The sequence below is a fragment of the Ammospiza caudacuta genome, chromosome Z (genome assembly GCF_027887145.1).
Source record: "Ammospiza caudacuta isolate bAmmCau1 chromosome Z, bAmmCau1.pri, whole genome shotgun sequence".
Classification (NCBI taxonomy): domain Eukaryota; kingdom Metazoa; phylum Chordata; class Aves; order Passeriformes; family Passerellidae; genus Ammospiza; species Ammospiza caudacuta.
This window is the reverse complement of record NC_080632.1, coordinates 23,689,950-23,713,993: the sequence shown is the minus strand read 5'-3', so window position 1 is coordinate 23,713,993 and position 24,044 is coordinate 23,689,950. Positions and strand designations below refer to the sequence as shown.

The 24,044-nt window shown below is 42.8% G+C and overlaps 1 protein-coding gene across 1 annotated transcript; it reads left to right on the top strand.

The window, feature by feature from the left end:
• The first annotated feature begins 897 nt into the window (after positions 1-897).
• PDE6B (phosphodiesterase 6B) lies at positions 898-22,178 on the top strand. The gene is made up of 22 exons (XM_058823960.1): positions 898-1,308; positions 3,216-3,368; positions 3,702-3,791; positions 6,036-6,176; positions 7,329-7,403; positions 7,493-7,557; positions 8,522-8,588; positions 8,730-8,777; positions 8,979-9,128; positions 10,121-10,264; positions 10,833-10,898; positions 11,426-11,572; positions 13,101-13,208; positions 14,041-14,150; positions 15,181-15,268; positions 15,835-15,935; positions 17,338-17,445; positions 18,771-18,834; positions 19,590-19,664; positions 20,477-20,560; positions 20,833-20,989; positions 22,120-22,178. Exons 1-22 carry the CDS (start codon positions 898-900, stop codon positions 22,176-22,178), a joined length of 2,511 nt encoding a protein of 836 aa, XP_058679943.1.
• The last annotated feature ends 1,866 nt before the right edge of the window (positions 22,179-24,044 follow it).

Genomic DNA, 24,044 nt, shown 5'->3' with positions numbered 1-24,044 from the left:
CTCCGCAGATAATAATGAGGGAAATTTTTCTACCTTCCCAGATTGCTTGGGTTTTGTTTGGTGTTTGGTTTTCATTTTGTCTGCAGGGCTGCTCACATTTCCTCAGAGTGCTTCAATTCAGCAACCCCAAACAGAAGCTCTCCAGGTTCCTTCCCACATGGATGCCATGCATGTTCCCTGTCGTGGCTCTCACTAGCAAGAAGCAAAGACCATAGACCTTGCCAGTTCAGTATAAACGCTGGACTAAAGCATTCAGGATTGGTGCTTCCCTTAGAGAACAACCTTACAGGAGCTGCTATAGAGCTAGGCAATAGTAGAGAGGGTCCTAAAAAAGCAGCGTTAATTTACTATTTTTATTTTGGCCACTGACTTTTGTGAAGAATGCACTTCCTACTATTGCTGGGAGCTGGGAGAGCAGAAATAATAAGATGGTCACCTTGTTAGCCAAGGATTAGGCCCAAGCAGTATATATTTAATTAGACTTTAAAGAGCTTATTTCAATGTTAGGAGATGCACTCCTTCCCTGTTGCTGCTGCCTCAACGGAATTGTTTCAGTAAGTCTTCTGTTTATCAAGAGACAGGAGAGTGTTTTCAGACATTGTGAGCACTCAGTTTTTGTTTGCAGTTAGATTAAGAAGAGGAAAGTTGACCCAAAGCTCTTGAAGAGCTCATCTAATCTCTTTGGTTGAGAAGATCTGTCCTCCTACAGACTCACCTTCAGCATTATAAAGGAATACATCTTCCTGATGACAAGCTCTCTTTGCAGGGATACCTCAAACTTGGTTAATCCAGAAGCAGCATCTTCAGTTACAAAATTTTAAGAGACAGATGAGAAATTAGAGTGCTGTTTGCACATCTTTTGACTTCCACCTACCCACAAGGTCTAGGGCATTCACAATGAGCATTAGTGAAGACGACGTGGAGAAGTTTCTTGATGGCAACCCTGCTTTTGCCAAGCAGTATTTTGAGAAGAAACTAAAAATGGAGTCCTGGGATAACAATGAGAGTGAAATACTTTTTGAGTTGATCCAAGACATGCAAGAAAGCATCAACATGGAGAAAGTGGTTTTCAAGACCCTGAGAAGAATCAGGTCCCTTATTCACGCTGACCGCTGTAGTCTCTTCATGTACAGGCAGAGAAATGGCACTCCTGAACTGGCAACACGGCTTTTCAACATCCAGGAAGGAAGTACTCTGGAGGAATGCTTGGTGGCCCCAGACTGTGAGATTGTCTATCCACTGGACATAGGCATTGTGGGCCATGTTGCTCAGACCAAGAAAACCATGAACATCAAGGATGTCCGTGAGGTATGTTTGATTTATTTGTTATCTGGGGAGAAGAGAGGCTCGCAGGGGTCAAGAGGCAGCAGCACAAGGGCTTGGTGAAAGCCCTTGTGGTGTAACTGGAAACGAGCAACAAGTCTGAAAGTTCCTTCCAATTTCATTTATGGGGTGAGGTGAAACTAAGAACATTGATTACACTAGGTCGTAATGCTTGCAAACAGTGCATTGCTGCACCTTGCCTAACTAAAAAAAAAAAAAAAAAAAAAAAAAAAAAATCAGATCTAGTCCAGCAGAGGAGAGTGAAGTTGTCAGATCTGAAATGAATGCACACAGAATTTTCCATGCAATTTTATATTCTATGAGTAAGTGGCAGAGACAGAAATTCTTTACAGTGAATCCAAAGAGGGTTTTCCACGACAAAAGAACTTGGAAGATATTTGCTTGATGAAGGCTCAGCTGAGGGCATTTAGAGGCACCACTATCAAACAGAGGGAGTGGACCCCAGAGCAGTTAACTGCAAGCTGTGTACGGGTGATCTTCATCAGAAGCAGCAAGAGACAATCTTAGACTAAAAAAACTCTTCCAGCAAAAATTGCAATCTGCAATATCAAGAAGGACCTGAGGGATTTTAATCTTTTGTGTTTGTGCTTTCATGACAGTATTTATTCCCCATACTTCTGGTTCAATCATGTAAACCTGGATGGCAGGAATAACAATCTGCTTGCTCTAATCATAGGTATAAAACTAAAATCCATGTGACCCAAATATGGCATTTGGGATTACTCCATCTATTGTTTGCTAGTTACAAAGAGACCATCTGTTTATTCATTCACTTGTTGCTCAGTGCAGGCATATCTCAGCCCTTCAGCAAATCTTTCCTTGTCTTCCACAGAACACACTGAGACACTGTTTTGGTTCTGCAGCCTGGGTTCTTTTTTGCTGGGCATACTGTTGATGTTGGGGGAAGCATCAGAATGTGACTTAAATCTTAAAGTTTTTTAATTTCTGACGTTTCTCCAAATACAGGGGAGGATTTCAGGTCTGTGAGCCAAATGCTGTGCTCCAATTCTGGTGCTTTTAGACATTGTCATAATACAATTCCTTTGAAGAAGATCCAGAGACTAAATGCTGGGTCTAGCCCATTTGGCAGAAAAGGCCAACAATGGGGAATGTATGGGGAGAAGATTCATTAGGGAGTGATAATTTTTTCTGGTGCAACCTTCTGAATATAATCAGAGTTGTGTGGCTTTTTCTAACCCAAACAGAATGACTTACAGATGACAATTTATTCACCTGAGCTGGGAGAATATCTTTGGTAGCAAGGCCATCCCTGCACTTCCCCATGGCAGGTGATGATGGCACCAATGAGGCCCTGTGTAGGCAAAGTGATTGGCCATCTGCTTGCCCTGGACTACTCTTTCTCCACTTTTAAAGAGAAACTAGGGGTAGATGCTGCAGGCTGACAACAAACTTCATGGTAAAAGTAGAAGAAAAATGAGAGTGTGTGAACTTGCCATTGAGTGCACTAGTTTATACCCTGTTGCTATGCAGTGCTACCTGGCTCTACCCACTCCGCAGTGCCAGCAAGAAGTCAGAGGAAAGGATGGAGGCAGCACCATGAAGAATGCCATTGATCTGGGAATAACCAGTGGAGAGCCCCCTTGTTCTGAGAGAGTTTGACATGTTAAAGCTTATGATTGGCAAGATCTTCGCAGAAAGTTAAAAGTGCACGTGTTGCAGTTAAAAGCCACATCCTCTGCTCTTGGTATTAGCTTTATGATCTGTATGTGGTTTTCTGCTAACTCATTTCTTTTCCTCAGTAATTTTTAAGCAAAACTTTCTTTAGGCAGCTTACTTTAAGGGGCTGCGCTTGGACTTGGTTTCAAGACGCATTGTGAAAAATGCTTATTTGTAAATTCTCTATTAAACAGTGTGCCCAGTTCAGCCCATTTGTTGATGAGCTCACCGACTACACCACAAAAAACATCCTTGCGACACCCATCTTGAATGGCAAAGACTTGGTTGCTGTCATCGTGGCTATAAATAAGCTGAATGGCCCACACTTCACCAGCTATGATGAAACAGTAAGTGGTCAGTAGCTGAATTCCTATCAAAAAGTTTTACTTTTGTCGTGTGATAGAAATCCTTTTACCCTAGTGATGCCTGCTTTAGTGAAGCTCCACTGGTGTGAGTTTCCCTTAAGGGCACTCACACACTCATAGAAGAGGCTTATATTGAGAATGTTTATCTCAGATCTTTCAGGGAAGGAACAGTGGGATAAGTCTCATGTCATGGCAGTGCAAAGCAAAGCATTTATCCTGAGAAATTACCCTGATGCTTGTAAAGCAGTGCTATGAAATACAGTACACATGAAGTTGCTACTGCATTCAATTCAATCTCACAATTTGCCTTTTCAGCTTTTTCTGAAGTATCTGAATTTTGCATCCTTGAACTTGAAAATTTATCACTTGAGTTATCTTCACAACTGTGAGACTCGAAGAGGCCAGGTAAGAGTGAAAATGCAGTTTGGCTATCTCAAAATCAAATTATTTCATTCTTCTGATTTAAATGGTGAATCTTATTTTCTTCAGAGATTTGTCCCTGATGAGCAGAAATAAAGAGATGCCCTCAACTGCTTTCAGACACTGCTTCTTTCCCAGAGTCCTGCATTACTCTCTCTCTCTTCTGCTATTGGCAAAACTGCAGGACCTCAGGCAGTGGCACCAGCTTCAGCAGGACTGACCTCAAGGTGTTTTGTTTATTTGAGCCTGTGAAGCACTCTTGGATCATTGCAGAGAGCAGCAACAAGGGACTTTCTGAAACACTTAAGAATGTGGTATTTTTCCCCCATCCGCTCATTAAAAGTGCCACTGAATTTCCTCTTAGAACCAGTAAAATTATTGTCATATCCATGTTGTATTGGCCTCCATCAGTAGAAAAGAACATATATTAGGGGTTTAGGACATTCTGGATTGAAATTCTGGCACCATACTTTCCTATTAGTTGGGTTACAGTAGGACTGTCGGATTTATTGGCATGGATGTGAATCCTTGCAATAACTTTCTGCAGCAGGCTGTAGATGTCACTCAGGAGGACGTGGAATTGCATCTGTGCTTCATGGCAGCCACGCTCTATTCTCCAATGAGATTGCCATGGAGAGAGAATAAATGCCTGTCTCAGCAAAATGGATGCAGAATGAAAGTTGATTTTGGAGCTCTGGGTGGCACTTATACTTTCTAATTAATTTATTATGCTTTGCCTAATTTTTTCATTTATCAAAAACAAGAATGATGGCCCAGTAATATCAGCAATGAAGAACCCTTAACTAAGGTAGACCTAGCAAAGGCTTTTTCTCTGGACAGCTTAGCAGTAGGACTAGTCAGGGTAAGAAATGGGCTAGAAGAGAAAGTGGAGGCCCATAAGGTGAAAGCCTAGTGCTTCTGGTATGGGACTGGACCCAGGAGTCCTGTGTTCATATATTACTGCTGTCTGAGGGACAAAGGGAGGAAAGCAAGAAGGAGATGCAGGACACACTGCTTTAGTTCTGCCAATAGCTCAATTGTCCAGCCTCTGACTAATACAGGCCTTCAGGGCTGTGTGAAATTATTATAGTTCATTGTGCTAGATTTTAAAGTACTGAAGTACAGAGTGAGCAAATTACATTCTCAAAAGTGGTCTAGGATTTTAATATTGCAAATCCCAACAGCAAAGACTGGGTGATACTGTGGGTAAAATGGCTTGTGCAAAGACAGGTCAGTCTGCTTGTGCTCAGATACTGTGCAAAAGTCCTATTAGAACACCATATAATAATTTTTTACCAACTTCTTTATATCAGTCAGATATATTTCAGCTGTTTCTCTCAGATCTTCTTATGGGGCTTGTGGCTTTCAGTACTTATTGCATGCTGTAAAGTGCCAAAAGGCTAAACTGCTGCTCATGTTTATCCAATGGTTGGCATGACAACATGACTCTCCTGTTTGAGGGATACTGACACTGAACTCCGACTTCTTACAAGTGGCAGAGTTGTCCCAGTTTATGGACCAGTGCAGCTCAGAATTGTTAAAAAAAATCTACTAGTGCCCAGTGAAGAGGTGAGATGCACTTTTTCCAGTTGTGGCCATGTAACAGTATTTCTTGTTCAAAGCCCAGTCTGCTTCAAGTTGCAGCTTCAGTGCTTCAGAAGCATGGCTCCTCATATGTCCTGGGATCAGAGAGCCAGACACACATCTGGGATACAGGCACACATGCATTAACTAAGCTAAGCAAGAGTGTAAATTACTTCCTTACCATTTCAGAGCAGTATTTGTGTAACCTCTGCTTTTACAAATGAAAAAGCCTAATAGCAACAGCTTTCTTGAGGATGTTACATTCTGTAGAATGTACCAGAAGATGGGTAAAAGCATCATAGGCTGTTGCACACATGAAACAGCTGCTCAAACACTTCCAGGGAAGTGTTAACTCAGATATTTCAAACACCAGCCTCTGGAATTTGCAATGGGTTTTGGATGCAACATTTTATTAATAGATATAAAATTTAAGTGGGGACAGCTCTTTGCCTGACACTGCTACTTTTTTTATGCTATATTGGTGACATTTGACTCCTACACAACACTGTGGTGACCTGACTCTTTCTCCCTAGTAATTCCCAGTGGGAACAAGCGGGTAGGTTTCCTGCACCTTTCAGAAACCATAACCCAACAAGCCCATCTCTCCAAAAAAGGCTGTGCTTACATTTTCATTATATCCTGCAGGTGCTGTTGTGGTCAGCCAACAAGGTTTTTGAGGAGCTGACGGACATTGAGAGGCAGTTCCACAAGGCTTTTTACACAGTGAGGGCATACTTGAACTGTGACCGATACTCAGTCGGTCTCCTGGACATGACCAAGCAGAAGGTGAGTGTTCACATGTGTGCTGCGCATCCTTCTGCTTGCTGCTATCCACCGAGGGGTGATGCAGGCAGATAAGATTTACTGAGGCAGTAAAAGTGCTAGCTAACCTTCAGCCACTGTTCCTACTTTGCTCGGCACTTTTTTACTGTGCAAAGATTAAGATAATGGGTTAACGAAATCAGAGGAAAGGGGAAGAGCTTATCACTGAAATGGGAGAGTTGGAGGCTGAGAAGACAGAGGAGGGGAAGAGGTGTCTGACTTTGGCAATCCTGGTCAAAGTCTGCAGCACAAACAAAACCTCACGAAGTCCGTGGGTATCAGAAGTATAGTGAGACACCCATGGAACCATAAGCAAACAAGGGCCTATTTATACACAGTACACCCTTGCCTGGAGTGGCATGAGATCTGCAGAAATCTGAAGTTCCAATATTAGCAGAGAAAAGAGCTAGGCCATATGACAAGGTGACTTGTGACCAAACAGCCACCTTCCTCAAGGACTCATTCATGCTCATGATATCCAAGTTTTCAGATGAAATTTGGCTTCATGAAAACAAGCTGACGGAATTGAAGTTACCTCTGATTTGGTCTGATGGTTTGCACCTTTGGCAAACTTTATGTGGGGGTTACACAGCATCCTTGCCAGTGGAACCCTCTTTGTCCCAGGGCCAGGCTGTCTTGTTGACAGAGCTCTTGCAGCACATTGTCTTGTGAAGAGGTATGTTAAAAGATCCCGTGTAAGCTAAAGGCTCTTTGATCAATATTATAATGTAGCATAAGAAAAAAAAACCAAAATAAGTATTTATCTTCTTCAAACTGGCAAGTAGTAGGTCAGGCAATAGTCACACTTTGGAAAATTAAGAACACAAAAACATGGTTGAAGCTGTTTGCTCTGAGTACAGTGCTCACTGTTCACTGAATGAATCAGCACTCTGTGTATAGGCAGTATATGGTAATATGCAGCCATAGAAATGCACCTGACACGTCCAGATTTGGATATCTGGCTATCATTCTGCTGCCTAGTATTGAATTAGTTTTATTATTTCATGCCTTGTTTACACAACACCAAAACCAGCATGGTAGAGCGATGCTTGCATTGAAGCTTAAGACAAAATGCACTTTTCTACTCTAAACATACGTTTTTAATTTTAAAACCAGGAGTTTTTTGACCTGTGGCCAGTCCTGTTGGGAGAAGTACCTCCCTACTCAGGACCTCGAACCCCGGATGGCAGGGTATGTGAAGACAAGATTTCTTTTACTCTCCCTTCTCCAGATGGATTGCCTCACCGCTCATTTTAACACCACTCTTTTCTCACTTGTAGGAAATAGTCTTTTACAAGGTCATCGATTACATATTACATGGAAAAGAAGACATTAAAGTCATCCCGTAAGTGCCCAGTCCCTGAATGCTAGGTACTGACACGGGGTGTAGCTGAAAACAAGGTTTCCCATGTTTTAAAGACATCCATGAGGAGAAATGTAAAGGACTGATAGAGGATCGAGAGTCAGAATGTAAGTTGGTGCCTCAACTCACATTTCTGCAGGATAAAGATTTCCTCAAGGACATTGGGATCCTGACTCGGAAGTTAGGCTCCAAAATTCACTACAACCAGTGATTCTTTTCAGGTGGAGAAATGAGCTGCCTTGATTGCCTGCAGTTTTCTGCTGTCCTTGCCAGGTAGAGGCATCACTCTCCTCCATGCCTTCCCTGTATCTGGGATTTATCCAGGATGCTCTTGTGCTGAGGTTTCCTTGCTTTTCTCCACTCCTTATATCACTGACCCCAACTTAAGGCTACCTCTGGCCTTTTCTCCCATCCTGACACATTGGGACTCCCTCTTTCTAAAAACTGCTCTCTCTTCTTGCCACTGAATTTTTCAGTGGAGCCTTGGGCAGCTTAGGCAAATCTGACATAAGAGAGGTTTTCCGAGTTCTGTTAACACCACTTTACTCTGGGGTTTGTGCTGCAGAAAAGGTCCCCATTTCTTGGGTACAGCAGTGTTCAAAGTTCAGGCTGGCAGGCATCCTTAGCCAGGAATCTCCTTTTATCCTTCTTTGTGTTGAAGTTCTGAGGCATGGCCTTCACTTCTAGGAATGAATTTTTATAAAATATCTGCAAACCGATATTTTATCAGTTGTTTCGTTTTGAATCCTTGAAGCGAAAGTATTTACTTATGTGGAAAATTTTTGCTTGTGCGTGTGGATCCTTTGAAAGTAATAGAACAAGTTATGAACTGGGCGTTCCAGGTCTAAACTTTGATTATACAATCAATGGAACGCACTTCAGCTCCATGATCTGTTTTCAGTAAATATATACCTTTAATTTCCCTTATACATTTTTCTTTCATTAGAAATCCTACCCCGGATCACTGGGCACTAGTTACTGGACTGCCAACCTATGTGGCTGAAAGTGGATTTGTAAGTACTTAATCTGGGATTCCTCAAGTCTTTCTGACACGAATAATACTCATGCAGCTTTCTCAGCAATTCAGTGCTTTGTTTTGGCAGTTTAACTTCTCATTGCCCATACTGTAATACCTTTTCTTTGTGATCCCCTAGATTTGCAACATTATGAATGCTGCTGCAGATGAGATGTTTAACTTTCAGGTATTGTGAAAACTTCCAATTCTATCAAGGATTCAACTTTATTTTTTTGCAAAAAGTGTAATGTAGAGTCAATTTTGGGCATATAAATACTTCTTTTGCTTGTAGTCTGAATGTAAAATTGGAGTGCTCGTGTATTTACATGAGCATAATACGTAAAACATATTAAGTTCATGATGTCTCTCTGCTTGCTGTTGCTTCAAGGAAGGTCCTCTAGATGAATCAGGATGGACTATCAAAAACGTTCTCTCCATGCCAATTGTGAATAAAAGGGAAGAAATTGTTGGTGTTGTCACATTTTATAACAGAAAAGATGGGAAACCATTTGATGAGCAGGATGAAACCCTCATGGAGGTATAGTTTCTTGCTGAAAGAAATTAATATAATTGAAGAGGTCACTATTTTTCCATGTACATCTGCAAAGCATCCGGAGTGTTATGCAGCTAAATGTGTATCTTTGTTGCTTAGAGGGGTGTTATACATCAGCTTGAACATTGTGAAGGCAACGGTTTGACATACTGGGGGAGTTTGGTATGAGAAACCCGACTATATTCTTGTGATTTTTTTCAGCATTCTTGGATTGTACTCCTAGCCATAAGCATCTACTGTGTGCCAAAACAACCATTCTCACCTGTATTCACATAATTACCAGCTGGCTCTCACTGGCTGGGCAAGTCCCACGAAAAATGACACAGAAATTGTCTATACAGCTAGGACAAAAAGAGAGGCCAGCTATTAAATCTACCAACAGTGGCTGTGATTAAAGACCTTGCTCCTTAGAAATGTTCCTAGGCTAGTTTCAATGAAATATAAATATTTAGCTCTTGGCACCTGTTATCAATCAGGACATTTCCTGAAATCGACTTTTCTTATCAAACAAAAAGACCATGGGGAAAAAAATCAGTTTGAATTGGCCACTGGACAGCAAACAAGTTGAAAGCGAGCACAGGATGTGAGGAAATACATGTGAAGGGTGATGAGGGCCCTTTGCTCTCCTTTGATGTGAGAGCTCCTGATCTGCTATCACCACTGTGACAGAAACATTTCCACAAACACCTGCAGAAACACAGAAATAATTTTCTGTACTCTGAACTGGACAGAGGGTCCTTCAACCTGCACAGAATCGATGCTGTCAAGGCCTGGGCAGATTTAACATGAGGGGAACTGCTTTGCTGAGGAGCATGTCACAATTGGAAGCAAAGATGTGATTGCTCATTGCTAGAATTTTGGACAAAGTCCAGCTTGTGTTTCTTTAAAAAGGTATCACACAATGTCATACTTCTGTGTTTCTTTGAGGAGCAGATGTTATGGCTATATCTCTGTTTCCTTCTCTTCCCCTTACCAAGTCCTTGACACAGTTCCTGGGCTGGTCTGTACTCAACACAGACACGTATGATAAGATGAACAAGTTGGAGAACCGTAAGGACATTGCTCAGGACATGGTGCTCTACCACGTGAAATGTGACAAGGATGAAATCCAGGAAATTCTGGTAATGCCTCATGATGTGGAGCTCACACCCAAGTGTACTGGCCTGGCCCATGACCTGTGGCACAGACACAGGTCTCCCGTTTCACAGAGACACTTAGCCACCACGATGTGGGGGCAGCACCTGGGCCCTAGTAACTGCACAGGGACAGAATGAGTCTTTCTTTTTGTTCTGTGGTCTGCCCTCCTCCTTGGCACACTGTGCCACTGTGCTCTTTCTAACTTCCTCAACAAAGCCAGCCCTGGAGGTGCTACTCAGGGCAGGGCTGTAGGAGTGGAACAGAAACTGATTTATTCCTCAAAACCTCCTCTGTGCTGAGGATGTGAAGTCAGAGGACCCAGCTGTGACGTTGGGTCTAGGGGGACATTTGCAAGTGAGGGAAACACAAAACAAAATCTAGGAGGGGGAGAACACTACCAGGAAAAATGTGTTGAAAGACAAGAAATTGAAGTAAGGTCCAGGAAAGAAGCACAATTTGGATATGAGAGTTGCCCTAGATTGCCCCAAAGCTGCCCAGTGAGAAATCCAGGGGGGTTCGGTTGCCTCCTTAACACACCCATGCTTTTTGCAGCCAACACGAGAAAAGCTGGGGAAGGAGCCATGTGAGTGTGACGAAGAGGAGCTGGCAAGCATTCTGGTAAGAACAATGCACTGCTGGAAACAACAGCCCTGGCAAGCAAATTCTGCCTGCCTAGATGTAGGGAAGAGTTCCCAGTGTTGGCATGCTGTTACCTGGCAAAGGGTGAAGGCACAGCATACCCTGCCCTCCTTTGCTGACTGAGTTTGAGATTATCATCAGTATGTGTCAGCACGTGCCTCCCACAGCTCCTGGGGCGTCCCTGCTCTCTGCCTCTTTATCTCAAGGACTTCAAAGTCCATCTGGCTTGTTTTTCAGAGTAATTAAGGAGGGCTGTAATTCTTCCTCCATTTTAAGTCTTCAAACTATATAAAATCAAATGCTTAACAGGAAACAAGCGATGTTTCCTGCACAAAACTGCCCTCCCTCTTCCTCCACTAAGGGGTTATCATGAAAAGCTTCATTTTGGTTCTATTTATGTGCTGTATTCCAAAAGAAAAGCAGTGTCAGACTGATACATTTTTATTCAGCAAAGCTTAGGAATGACATAAGCAGCACAGCAACAAACCAGCCCATCTCTCTTACAGAAAGAAGAACTCCCGGGGCCCACTAAGTTCGAAATCTATGAGTTCAGGTTCTCTGATTTTGACTGCACCGAGCTGGAGCTGGTGAAGTGTGGCATTCAGATGTACTACGAGCTTGGCGTGGTGAAAAAGTTCCAGATCCCGCAGGAGGTATGAGATGGCAGAAGCCAGCACATCTCCCATCTCGGATGTGCTCGCCCATGCCGCGGCTGGCACTGCGGGCCCCGTAGTGCCCGGCACGGAGCAGCACAGGCCCGGGCTCACGGGCCTCGCAGGGAGGGATCGGCCTCCTGAGCCCCTCACCCCGCCGAGGGCAGGGAACAGCCTCTCACATGGCATTGGAGCGTATCTTCTGCCCTCTCCTGCTCCTCACTGCCTGCCACAGATGTGGTTTGCCATGAGTGGCGGACTCTGCAAAACTCTTCTTGCACGTTGTGTATCCAATGCCGCTCAGCCGCAGTGTGGAAACACAGCTCCCGGGCACGACACGGGAGTGCCTTCCTGTCCGCCCCTTTCCTTTGACAGAGCATGCAATCTGCAGCTTTCGGCCAAGACACGCTGAAACACACTCTGGCAAGCCCCTTTGTTTCTCATCCCCATGCAAACACGGATGTGCCTTCATTTGGCGCAGCTGGCACCAACCTGTCGACAGGAATGGTGTGACCCCCTGGAAATAAGGACCCCACAAACCCTGACTTGCCAGCTCACGACTTTTGCAGTTCAAAACCCTGTAGGAATTGCGAAACGGGCATTTCAGCAGCCCTGCTGCTCCCGAAGGGATTTCCCTGCTCATGGTGAGAAGTCGATTTCCCTCTACTGGGATCTGGGGGTAACTGCAGGAAGAGTTTTCGCCCTGGAAAGGCAGGATGACGGTCGGGAGGGAAGTAAATGCGAATTACCTCTGTTCTTCTTACCCGCAGAATGTCAGCGTCAAAAATATTAAATATACCTACTCTGGAACAACTAACCTCTGGAAGAGGTGTGAATAGCACCTCTTAGTGATTCTTATATTTGAGATTTTAAGAAATGAATACTCATTAATACATAATTGGCTCTTTAATGAGAAAACTACATAGCTACAAGAGAGAGTACACACGGAGAAGTAGACTGCAGCGGAAAGAACAGTTTTATATTTAATGCCCTATATTGTAGTTCTTTAGGTGATATAAATGTAATTCTCCTCTACATCTATGGATCCATATCTGTTGAAGAGAGACATGAATATTAATAAATCACAAGAAAAAGGGACAAATCTTATAAGTGATAACCTAGATAAACAGAATAAAATCAATACATTCACAAACAGTAAGATGAAATCTCTTTTCCTCCGGGTGGTGCTGATTCTTGTTTACCCCAGAGGCATGTCTGTGAGATTAAATTAAAAAAAAAAAAAAAAAAAAAAAAAAAAAAAAAAAAAAAAAAAAAAAGAGAGAGAGAGAGAGGGGGAAATATTAGAAACCAGCTACATTTTAGTGTCCACTTTTGCTCTCTACTAGGCTTTACTCTATCAGCATTGCCAGGGTAGCCTGATGATATATGAACCTTCTGATCCCTTTCTGGGCCTACCTCTGCAGAGCGGGTTTGAACTTCATCCATGATTTCTGTACATGACCCGTAATCCAAGATGGGCGGGCAGCAGCTTCATTACCCACACTAACATCCTCTTCCCCACCGGCAGGTTCTGGTAAGGTTTGTGTACTCTGTCAGCAAAGGCTACCGGAAGATAACTTACCACAACTGGCGTCATGGCTTCAATGTGGCACAGACCATGTTCACGCTCCTGATGGTAAGGTAGCACCACCCTGGTTAGTTCTGCAGCACAGCTTCATTTACAGCAGGTCTTCTGTCACACCTGAGAAATATGCAGGGCTCCCTTCGAACCCTGGTGCAGGAAAATGTTTTGTCGCTCCTGGCACAGGTCCTGCTAAATGAGGTCTCCATTAGCCTGAAGGGTCAGTCACTGCATGGCACATGAAGGAAGCTTTGGTCAATACTGGGCAATGAACAGAGAGCTTTAATTCTCATAGATACAGATATGCATGGTGTTGAATAGATTCCAGATTAAATCCTTCTGCAGAGTAGAGGAGAGACTACAGGATTTCCACTCTTCCAGTAGATTCTGACAGTAAGAGCCAGACTGAAGTCAGCTGGTTGGGATGGACACAAACTCATGCTTTCCATTTCCATCCAGAACAAACACAGGTGTGGACAATCTTTTGGATGGTTCAGCTTGACAACCCCATTGCCCAGAAAGATGCAGAGCCCTTTCACAGAGTACTTTGTGTCCAGTGACTGGGAGGGGCGCTTCTGAAAGCCTGGGTGAATCCTGGGGCCAAGGCTTCTATAGCAGTGGGTAGCCAACCCACTATATGGGTAGCCAACCCCGCACATATGCATCAAACACATAAACAGCACAGATGCACCTGCCTGGTCTGAAATATTTTGTTTCCAGCTGATTCCCCATTTTAGCCTAAGTCATCTGTGTACTGCGTTTGAGTTCACAAATATTTTCAGTTCTCCTGGACTGTCCCAGGACATCCCCAGCACAGAGCAGTCATCGCTCAGTACCTTTTCCTGTCAGAGATGTTAACATATGGAATATAAATTCTCTCCCTCAGACTGGCAAACTGAAGCGTTACTACACTGACCTCGAAGCCCTTGCAATGGTAACTGCGGCTCTGTGCCATGATATTGATCACAGGGGAACCAACAACCTCTACCAAATGAAGTAAGCATTTTCTTACCACTTCAAACCATTTTTTTTTTGCTCCTGCTTGGAGTGGAATCAGGCTGTGATCACACCCAACTCCAGTGCAGCTCTGTTTGACACACAAGGGTGACAACCTTCTTGTACAAGAAAAAAGCCTTGCTTTTCAGCTTGCTGCAGTGTTTGGGATTATGCTTTGGCCAGTGGGGACAATTTGCCATGCTCCCTGGGGCTTTCTTTACCTCCTAGCAAACTTCCCTGAGTTAAAGCAGAACTCTACATTACCATTACAGTGGGAGCAGGTGCAGAGCAGGCACTCAGTATCCTGAGCATTACAGGAGACTTAGGATGCCAACAGAACCATCCTGGACATAAGATGATGAATTTTTACTGTATCTATGGAGAAAGCACCATGTTTGGCATTGCCCTCACTACCTACAGAAACAAAGCACCTATGAGAATATTGCTCTCAGTAGGTAGTCATTAGCTACAGATAAACAATTGCATAATTTTGTTTCCTTGTCAAGGCTCTGTTGCTCACTTAAAGGAGACAGATCACAGCTCTTCTGCAATGCTTGCTGCCTAAATCTTCTTATATATCCTGAAGCTTTGGAAAAACATTAAATAAAGTTTTCGATAGAAGAGGGCCTTGCTTTTCAGCAAGGTGTCCAAGGATTGCAGATGTCCTTGCTTTTTAGAAGGTGTCCAAGGATTGCAGTTTTTTCTGTTCCTATTACCAGATATCAATATGTAGTTATTCAGGACTTAAACAAACTTACTAAGCTGAGTAATTACACTGCAGTCATAAACAATATTTGGAGTGAAATTTGTAGTTGGAATACTATTTTTTCACAGTGTCTAAAGAGTTATAAGCAATGTCACAACTGTCTTTTATTAGACTGAAGTCATTACTTATTAAAAAGTTCAACTCATAAGCCTTTTTTAAAAAATGGAACTTATATGTGTGACAGAAATTAAATACAAAATTAGACATTTCTTTTCATTTTTAAGTGCTGCGCTAATGTCTTCAATTTTTCCTTTATGCAAACAGATCTCAAAATCCTTTAGCTAAACTTCATGGATCCTCTATTTTAGAGAGACATCACTTGGAATTCGGAAAATTCTTGCTCTCTGAGGAGGTTGGTAATGAACTGCAGTATAAGGGCACGAATAATTTCCTTTGACTGAAGTTTTTCGTTAACAACAGAGTTGTCAGTACAAGACCTTTCTTTGGATTGGATGCCGAGAAACTGCATCCTTTCCATCCTTGGATGCCTCATTTCCAAAGGGCTCTAAGCCCACCCAGGACTAAAGCACATAGGCTTCCTAAATGCATGTCTTGGTTTCTTCAGTGGCCACATTTTTATCCCTATAGGAACAGGTTAAATACAGCGTTGCTCTCCTGTATCCCCTCTGATAGGGCCAAGGCTGAAATATTCCCACAGCTAACTTTTCATTTCAGGCAAATTTGCATTTGAGTCAGGAGATGGGGTTTGGGTAGGCACTGTGTAACAACCTTCCCCTGCTCAGTGAATTAAAGGGAAACAGCACTAAATGTGGTGTATGGGCTCACACCCCTTGGACACCAGAGGAGCAAACTGAACTACTGAAATAAAAAAAAGTGACCATATTTGGGAAAGGGAGGTGGCCAGGAACTCATAACATAGAGCTTGGATTTTTCAATGCCCTGTCCTTTGCTTTTCAGTCACTGAATATATGTCAGAACCTCAACCGCAGGCAGCATGAGCATGTGATTCACCTGATGGAAATTGCCATTATAGCCACAGACCTGGCACTCTACTTCAAGTAAGTCAGTCACACACACCTTGTGTGAAAGGCAGAAAGCAGCTGGCACTTTACAAAGGCCAGATGTGATCCTTTACTCTGAAAGCCCCCACCAGTGCAGCTGTTCTCTTCACAAGCACTGGCTCTGGGAGGCTGCCTTTAATACTCACCTCAGACCTGAGGGGAGAACTCAAATAATTCAAAAGAATTTTGAACTTCTACTCAATTAAATCACATACATTACTTTTTAACCCTCTATTGCCAACAAGGCAGGGCTATTTGATCCCCTATAGGAAGAAATGTCAGGATTTGGTTTGGTTTACTTACCTAGCATTTCAGATCTGAAAATACTCATAAATGACAAATGGACTGGCCAGGACTGTACTAACTTCTCTGTGACAGCAGAATGACACAAGTAACAAGTAGTTCATTGTAGGTGAATGTCCAGCTCATAGTCTATTCCACACACAAGGGCCTAAAAAGCCAAAATCTTGGAGCAGTGCTTGCTTTCTGGGACATGAGGCTGAAAGTCAATGACATATAACTTCCTAATTAGCAAGGAGCTTTCAAAATGTGCTTTCAAAATACAGTGTCAAGACCAGAGACTGCTTCTGTGTTTTGCACTGCAGTATAATTACACAAAATTTAAACAGTCCAAAAAAGAAGAATTTGAGGGAAGCTAGAATACCCAGAACACTTAGTGTGGAGATCCAATATCTGTATGGTACCATCATCTGTCTATACATCACCTCTTCCTCACCACTTGGGAACAAACTGGTCCTTGCCCTCCTTGGTCCATGAACTGCAAGCAGAGGCTTGGCTGAGCTAAGACACAGGATTACTGATGATAGGACACACACACAAGTCTCTTTGTGGTATAGCCTAACTCTTTTCTCTGCTAATATTGAAACCTCTGATTTCTCCAGATCTCATGCCACTCCAGACAAGGGTGTATTGTGTATAAACCATTACTCAGAATTCCCTATATACATTTAGATTATATAAATAAAGTTAACAATGCCTCACTAAGTACATAAAGCCAGGTTGCTTTAAAAATACTCCAGCTAGCTCGAGGCTTCTGCAGTTAGCTTCACATGTAAGGAAAAAGATTTCTTTTACTGCAAACAAAGGTGTAAGCATTTCTCAGCATAACTTGCAGTAGCTCGTACTTTCGAAGATCTGCTCATACCTCACCACTATACTCATCCTAAAGGCATTTACAACAGTTAAGGGAGCAGATGATGGTGCTTGGTTTTGTTAGGACATAAGAGTCAGGACAGCAACTAATGGGAACCCTTCTGGTGGAGTTAGCAATACCAGAATCAGCCACCTGTTTTTGACATATTTGTTTCCTTGTTTCATAGATTTTCATAGATTTTTCTTCTCCTCTTTTTTTTTAACCCTTCCTCCCTACCCCCCGAAGAAAGCGAACGATGTTTCAAAAGATTGTTGATGAGTCTAAGACGTATGACAGCGTGACTGCCTGGACTGAGTATCTGTCTCTAGAGACAACAAAGAAAGAGGTTGTCATGTGAGTAACTAGCTCTGGGGAAAGGTTAGTGATGTGGACACCAGGTGAGAGCTCCAGGATATGCTTTGTGCTGCAAAGTCAGCAAATGATACATTACTGGCTACTCAGATTTGATCTTCTGGAGAAGCAGGGAAAAATACAGGGGAAAAAAAGCTTAGAGTGGTTCTTCATCCAAGTAAGTGTCCTGTTGGTCATATACTCCCATGGAGATGCAGGATCCCTTCTGGCTATACACTCCTACCACATCACCCTGTAGGCCACAAACAGGGGCATCCAATCCATTAGCTGTTCTTCCCAGTGGCAACTAGCCTGAGTTTCATGATGCTGCTGCTGTAACCAGACAGAAACTTTGCAGGATGCCCTGCACTGGTGGTGAAGTGCTCTCACCACCTCACTGCAGACTGCGCTGCTACACACCCGTGGGGGAGCCAAAGGTGTTACTCCAAAGTCAAGGAGTTCAGCCCAGCAATCACTAAAGCAGCAAACATTTTAGCTCCAGAAGCAAGTAGTTCTCCATCATAATTCCATTTTAATCAAGAGAGCAGCCTTTGATGAGTGTCCCAATCAGAACCAAGGCTGTCACAGCAACACATCTATCAGTTTGGAAGGGGCCATGGGATACCTGATACAGTACTGGTCTCTGTGCTCGGCCTGTTGTTTCTGCCTGGTTAGGCTTAGGATGGCCTTGAGGCAGCCTGCACTCCAAAGGACGAAAGCACTCCTCAGATTTTTCGGTCTTCAACATTGTTTATTAATTCTTATCTACAAAGTTGTCTGCCAGCCTGACAGAGGTTTGCCCAGCAAGGCAGCCATGGGCACACTGACCTCCCACTGGGCAGTCGTCTATTTTTATACTAAAAATTACGCATAAGATATTTACCTTTACCTTCCAATACCTTTTACTCTTATTAACAAGTGCAGATTTAATGTGAACCAATCCCAAAGTGCCAGCATCACCACCAAAGATGGATGACAAGAAGAAGAGGAGAAGGACAGGGCATGCCCTAATTCCTCCATCTTGTCTTCAAACAACCCCCCTGTACCAAGATCCCAAAACCTGTGTTTTCACCCTGTAAATAATCCATTCCTCCACCACTTATTCCCAAGTGATCCTCTCGTCCTCATTTAGGTGGCACAACCCGTGCAGGGTCAAAATCCAACCACCAAGCACTTCTGGCAACATTCCAGGATTTCTGAGCCCCCCCCAAGGGTTACCTCGGCAACTCTGGACATCAGGAGTGATGTGCTGAGTTCCCACATACTGGGGTATGAGGGTCCTGAACCTGAAAAAATAGGGAATAAATTAATTTCTTTCCTGTTTTTAGGGCCATGATGATGACTGCCTGTGACTTGTCAGCTATCACAAAGCCTTGGGAAGTCCAGAGTAAGGTAAGGTGCTTGATATCCTGATGGAATTCTGTAGCTTACACTTCAAAGTAATGCAATTTCTAAGCTGCCTAGAAGATAAATCAAAATCTCCTACCAAAAAAGGAATAGCTGTGGTTTTGACGTATTAACCAATCTTTCAGACTGTAGTTGTGAATTCTGTACAAAATTCATGTTTACAAAAAAAATCCCAACAAAACAAAAAACAAAACAAATCCCTCAGTTACATAGATTTTTAGGTCACAGTAAGACTTTTTACATGTAACATATGCATCGGCTTTATTATAGCAATACCTACCTGCAGTTTGCTCAGTTGTTTGATTTCCTTTAAGAGTTCATTCCTGAACTGTACTTGAGCCATTGCTAAATAATAAACACTAGATTTTGAAGGAGGGTAAAAGAAATAAAACCTACGTCCTGTTCAGCATGAAGAAAGGACAACAGGAAAAAAAGAAAAATAGACACCCACAAGGTGACCAGTAGGCAAATCCTCATGGGGAATACATTCGAAATATTTCTCAATAGATGAGCAGTGGCCTAATGAGATGCAGTGCAATATGACTGTTGAGCTGTCCCTAGACAGGTGAAATCCTGCTGCCACAGCTGCCCTTCTCAGGAAGAGGAATGAGGCTATGGTTGCACAAGAAGAAACAAAAGGATAAGAAGTGAGATTTGATTCAGAATGGAGAAATGAAGTGCATCAAGTTATGGGGCTGAAGTTGGTACTAACTTTTCCTTTTCCCTCTGTGTCAATGTAGGTAGCTCTCCTGGTAGCAGCTGAGTTCTGGGAGCAAGGAGATTTGGAAATAAGCGTCCTTCAGCAACAGCCCATTGTAAGTAACATGTAAGAACCAGGCAGTTCAGTTCAGACAGCAAGTCTCAGCACAAGCAGTGCTGCCCTGAGTGCTCTGTGTCTGCCTGAAATCACAGTGCTTGCCAAAATCCTTTAGAAAAGTATGTTTTGAGATAGTGAAGAGCATCCCTGACAGTGACAAGTGCCTCTTGTCCAGCTGTCCAAATAGTTAGGTGGGTTCAGTGGCTGTGAAGCATCAAGGGGTGATTCACCCTGGAGATTTTTGTGTAGGTCCCCTACAGAAAAAATTAATAACTAAATAGACAAGTCACAGAAGAAAGAAGAGTTTCTAATAAGGAGGAAAACTGCAAACACAGACTTCGCAGAGTCATAGAATTATTGATAAATGGAAGGGCATTTCTAACATTTTTTTAAATGAATAAATTCAACATTGAAAGAGCCAGGAGTCATTCCTGTAAGTGTTCTCCACCTGTGTGGTTTGGGGATTTTTAAAGTAGACTTTCATGCACCCCCTCTACCCACAGTGGCATCACAAATTATATAGTAATCAACAAGATCTTGTAAAAATATAATTTCCACAAGGGAAAAACTTGTTCTCCTCCCCATCCGTGGACACTTGAATTGCAGTCTAAAATTTCTGCTAAAATGGCTATGGAAATGAGCCCTCTTTCTTCCTCTGCAGTTGAGGAGGAGGGCTGTGATGGGTGGTCTTTAGGACAGCATGACAGAACTGCCAGGCTGACACAAGAGGGCAGTTTTGGGGAGAAAATAGAGTTGTGTTTTTCAATTAAGTGTTCTCATAAACCACGATGAATTTGTGTCCTCCCACAGCCGATGATGGACCGAAGGAAAGCTGCTGAGCTTCCGAAGCTTCAAGTGGGTTTCATTGACTTTGTGTGTACATTTGTCTATAAGGTAAGCAAAGTGCAGCCTCACACACCCCACCCTTATCAACAGGGGTTCAAATCCCAGCTGAGTCCTGGGGCAGCAGCACCACGGGGAGAGGGACAGGGACACAAGTGAAAATCTGCCCTTTTCTGAGGCATTGCAACGGGCTGCCTGTTTCTGCCATTGATGCTTTCTGCAAAGCATCAGCTTTGGATGCGAGGTGTCAGGGTCTATCTTGGGGTATGATGGACATGCATTCCCTCTGCACTGCATTGCACTGAAAGATGTGTTTTGATTAGGAGTTTTCCCGTTTCCATGAGGAAATTCAGCCTATGCTTGATGGGCTGCTGAACAACAGAAATGAGTGGAAGACCCGTGCTGATGAGTATGATGCAAAAGTTAAAGCACTGGAGGAAGAGAAGAAAAAAGAGGAAGAGAGAATGGCTGCAAAGAGAGGTCAGAAAAAGTAATTAGCTTTTCATTTCTAACTCAAAAACATGCTTATGAAACACTCACAGATTACAGCAAGTTTTGCTGACACAGCAGAGTAAGATTGGCTCCACTGGCAAGGCTGAAGGCAACTTGCCTTCAAACCTGACATGATGACAGGTTGTCAAGAAGGCCACCAGTTTAAAATCCCAAACACTATTATCTGAGAAACTACTGAGAACACATTCAGCATGAATTCCCATGCAGCTGGGGAAAGCAAAATGTCATGTACTGTCCCTGGAAAATAGCAGGTAAACAGCCCTTTGGCTGACCTGCTGTCCCACAGGTTATAAAGCAGAAGCTAAGAAAAGCTTTATGAAAAGTTAAAAAAAGTTAAAAAGGTCCTAAATATTCCTTGAAGAACATTTGAGAAATAATTGTTCATCACATCGCATTTCTAGCCCAGATTAGGTACTTCCTAGTTGCAAAGAGTAGTGGCAGTGCCCAGTAGCATTTTATTTTGGTTGAACATGGTTTTCTTCTTCTGTGGGCCCAGCCTGGGCAGTACTTAAGACCACCAGCAGTGGTGGGTACTGGTTGAAAGTTTTTCTGAAAGCCTGAGGATTTGTTTGACTCTCAAAGGGGCAGAAGCAGAAGGTTCTCCTGGCCTATTCCAAATGTCTGATCAAATACCTGCCACAACTGGGTGCCTTCACTCCACAGAGACTGTGTCTGAACTCTTCTTTTGTTCTAAACTGGACCAAAATTCTAGCAGCCTGTGGTGTGGACATTGCTCAAATGACGCAATTTAGAAATTATTAGAGCTGTCTAGATGTTTTATCTCAGTTTGATTCACAGTAGTAAACTTAAAATAGCAAAAGGAAGTGTTTTAACTATGATCTAGAAAATCTCTGAAGAATTATTTACTGAATAAGTAATTGATATTCAAGCAAGGAAAATTTCCACTAGCTCTGCAATGCTCTTTCCAAGCAGCCTTACATGTACAATCACTTTGTGCAGCAGACAGCTCTATATAGGGTGCTATAGGTATATGACCTAAGCTGATCATTGGAGAAAAGTTCTAAAAAACTTCTGCAAATGACTGAGAAGGAAATTATGACTGTGTGTCTAATTCTATGTTTCTTTTTATCTGACAGGTGAAATAACCTGTAATGGAGGAACAGCTCCAGCTTCCAAAACCTGTAGCATACTTTAGACCTATTCTCACTGAAATATATGCCACACAAAAGGAGAACACCCTATAAAAACAACAACAACAAACCAAAACTAAACAGCAACAACAACAAAAATAAAAACCCAAAACCCCGCAAACCCCCCAAAAGAAAAAAAAAAAAAAAACCCCAAAAAACCACCAACAACAAAAAACCTAAAAAAAAAGTACAAATACATTCCTGATTGGACTATTCTGATAATTTATTAGGCTTGTGACCAACCAGGGAAGGGCTAGATCTTGTTTGCCTTAATTGCAACTCTTCCTGATGGTAGGGAGCCAGTTCTGTCCTGTCTCCTGTCCTCCATTTAATGTATCTGATGTCAGATGGCATGTGACAAGTCAAGACAACATTTGGCCCAATAAATCAGGTTGTAAGATTATGGAACAGCATTTTTCCTGAACTGAAAAACTTCTTATCCCAAAACTGATGGGGATAATCCTGCTCCGTACAACCTCCTGAGACTGACAGTGAATGCAACCATAGCCTTCACAGTGGGAAAAACGAAAAAAAGATAAAGTTATCATATCTAAGTCTGTATCTGTCTGGACATCAGAAGGACGCCTGAGGGTAAGGATAAAGCATGAAAACTGACCACAGTAAACATTTGAACTGCTCTAAAAGATTATGATTCCACTTAAATCCAAGAAACGCTCTGATAGATAATACATCTGCATTCACTTCAAGAATCTGGATAGGTTGCTATCCCAAAGCATGGAGCTATTCATGCAACACACAGTAGCTGCCTTCTCTAGGAGCAGGACCCACATTGTATACTAATTGAAGCTTTATTCCTTCATTAATAATTTTAAGAAGACAGTGTTATCATTGCCCATCACAGTTCCTCTTACAATTAACTAAGCAACCTGAGTTGTGAGATCTCATAAATTTGTTCTGTTTTGCCTCATAATGCTGTTACTTAACACAATGGATCAGAACTAACAGTCCTTCCTTTCCGCCTCCTGCTCTGTCTTGTTTTTAGATAACATGCCAGACTTGTAACTCTTATTTCAGATGAAAGTAACTTTTCACGTTTATTCATGCAAAAATAGAACATTCGATTACACTCTTGTAGTAATAGACACAACCCCATGTCCTGCTCCCTCCTCCCACCCCCCTTCTTTCTTTTTTAAAATTGTTTGCAGATCTGTTTTGCTGGGGATTTTCTTCTTCTATTACTCCTGTTACCTTCAGGATTCTTACCCTTCAGTATATTGTTTTGCATTACAAAAATACTGCAAGTAAAAGGAAAACTAGAGCTGTGTTGGTACCTGTGATCATTTACCTGTCTCAATGTAGTTAGCAAGATGTAATCCTCAATCATTATGCAGCAATTCTGTGAGAAGCTATGTGTCTTTCAGGAAAATACACAAACTTGTCCACTTGCATGAAAGTTAAAACACAACAGGTAGTGACTCCATGTTGTCTGTATCATTTTATCACAGAATGTCAAAGGCTGGGAGGGACCTTCAGCATCATCTAGCCCCAGCCTCACTCCATGGGCAGGGACAACTCTCACTAGACCAGATTTCTCAAGGCCTTATCCAGCTTGGCTTTGAACGGTGCCAGGGTCGGGGCACCCACTGCTCCCTGGGCAACCTGTTCCAGTGTCTCACTAACCCCACAGGAAAGACATTTGATGTAAACTTCCCTTCTTTCAGTTTGTACCTGTTACACCTTGTCCTTTCACTACAGTTGATGATGAAGAGTCCCTCTCCAGCTTCCCTTCAGGACCCTTCAGATACTGAAGGATTGCCAGTAGGTTCCCACACAGCCTTCTCTTTTCCAGGCTGAATAGCCCCAGCTCTCTCAGCTTGACTGGAGGAGGTGCTCCAGCCCTCTTATCAGTG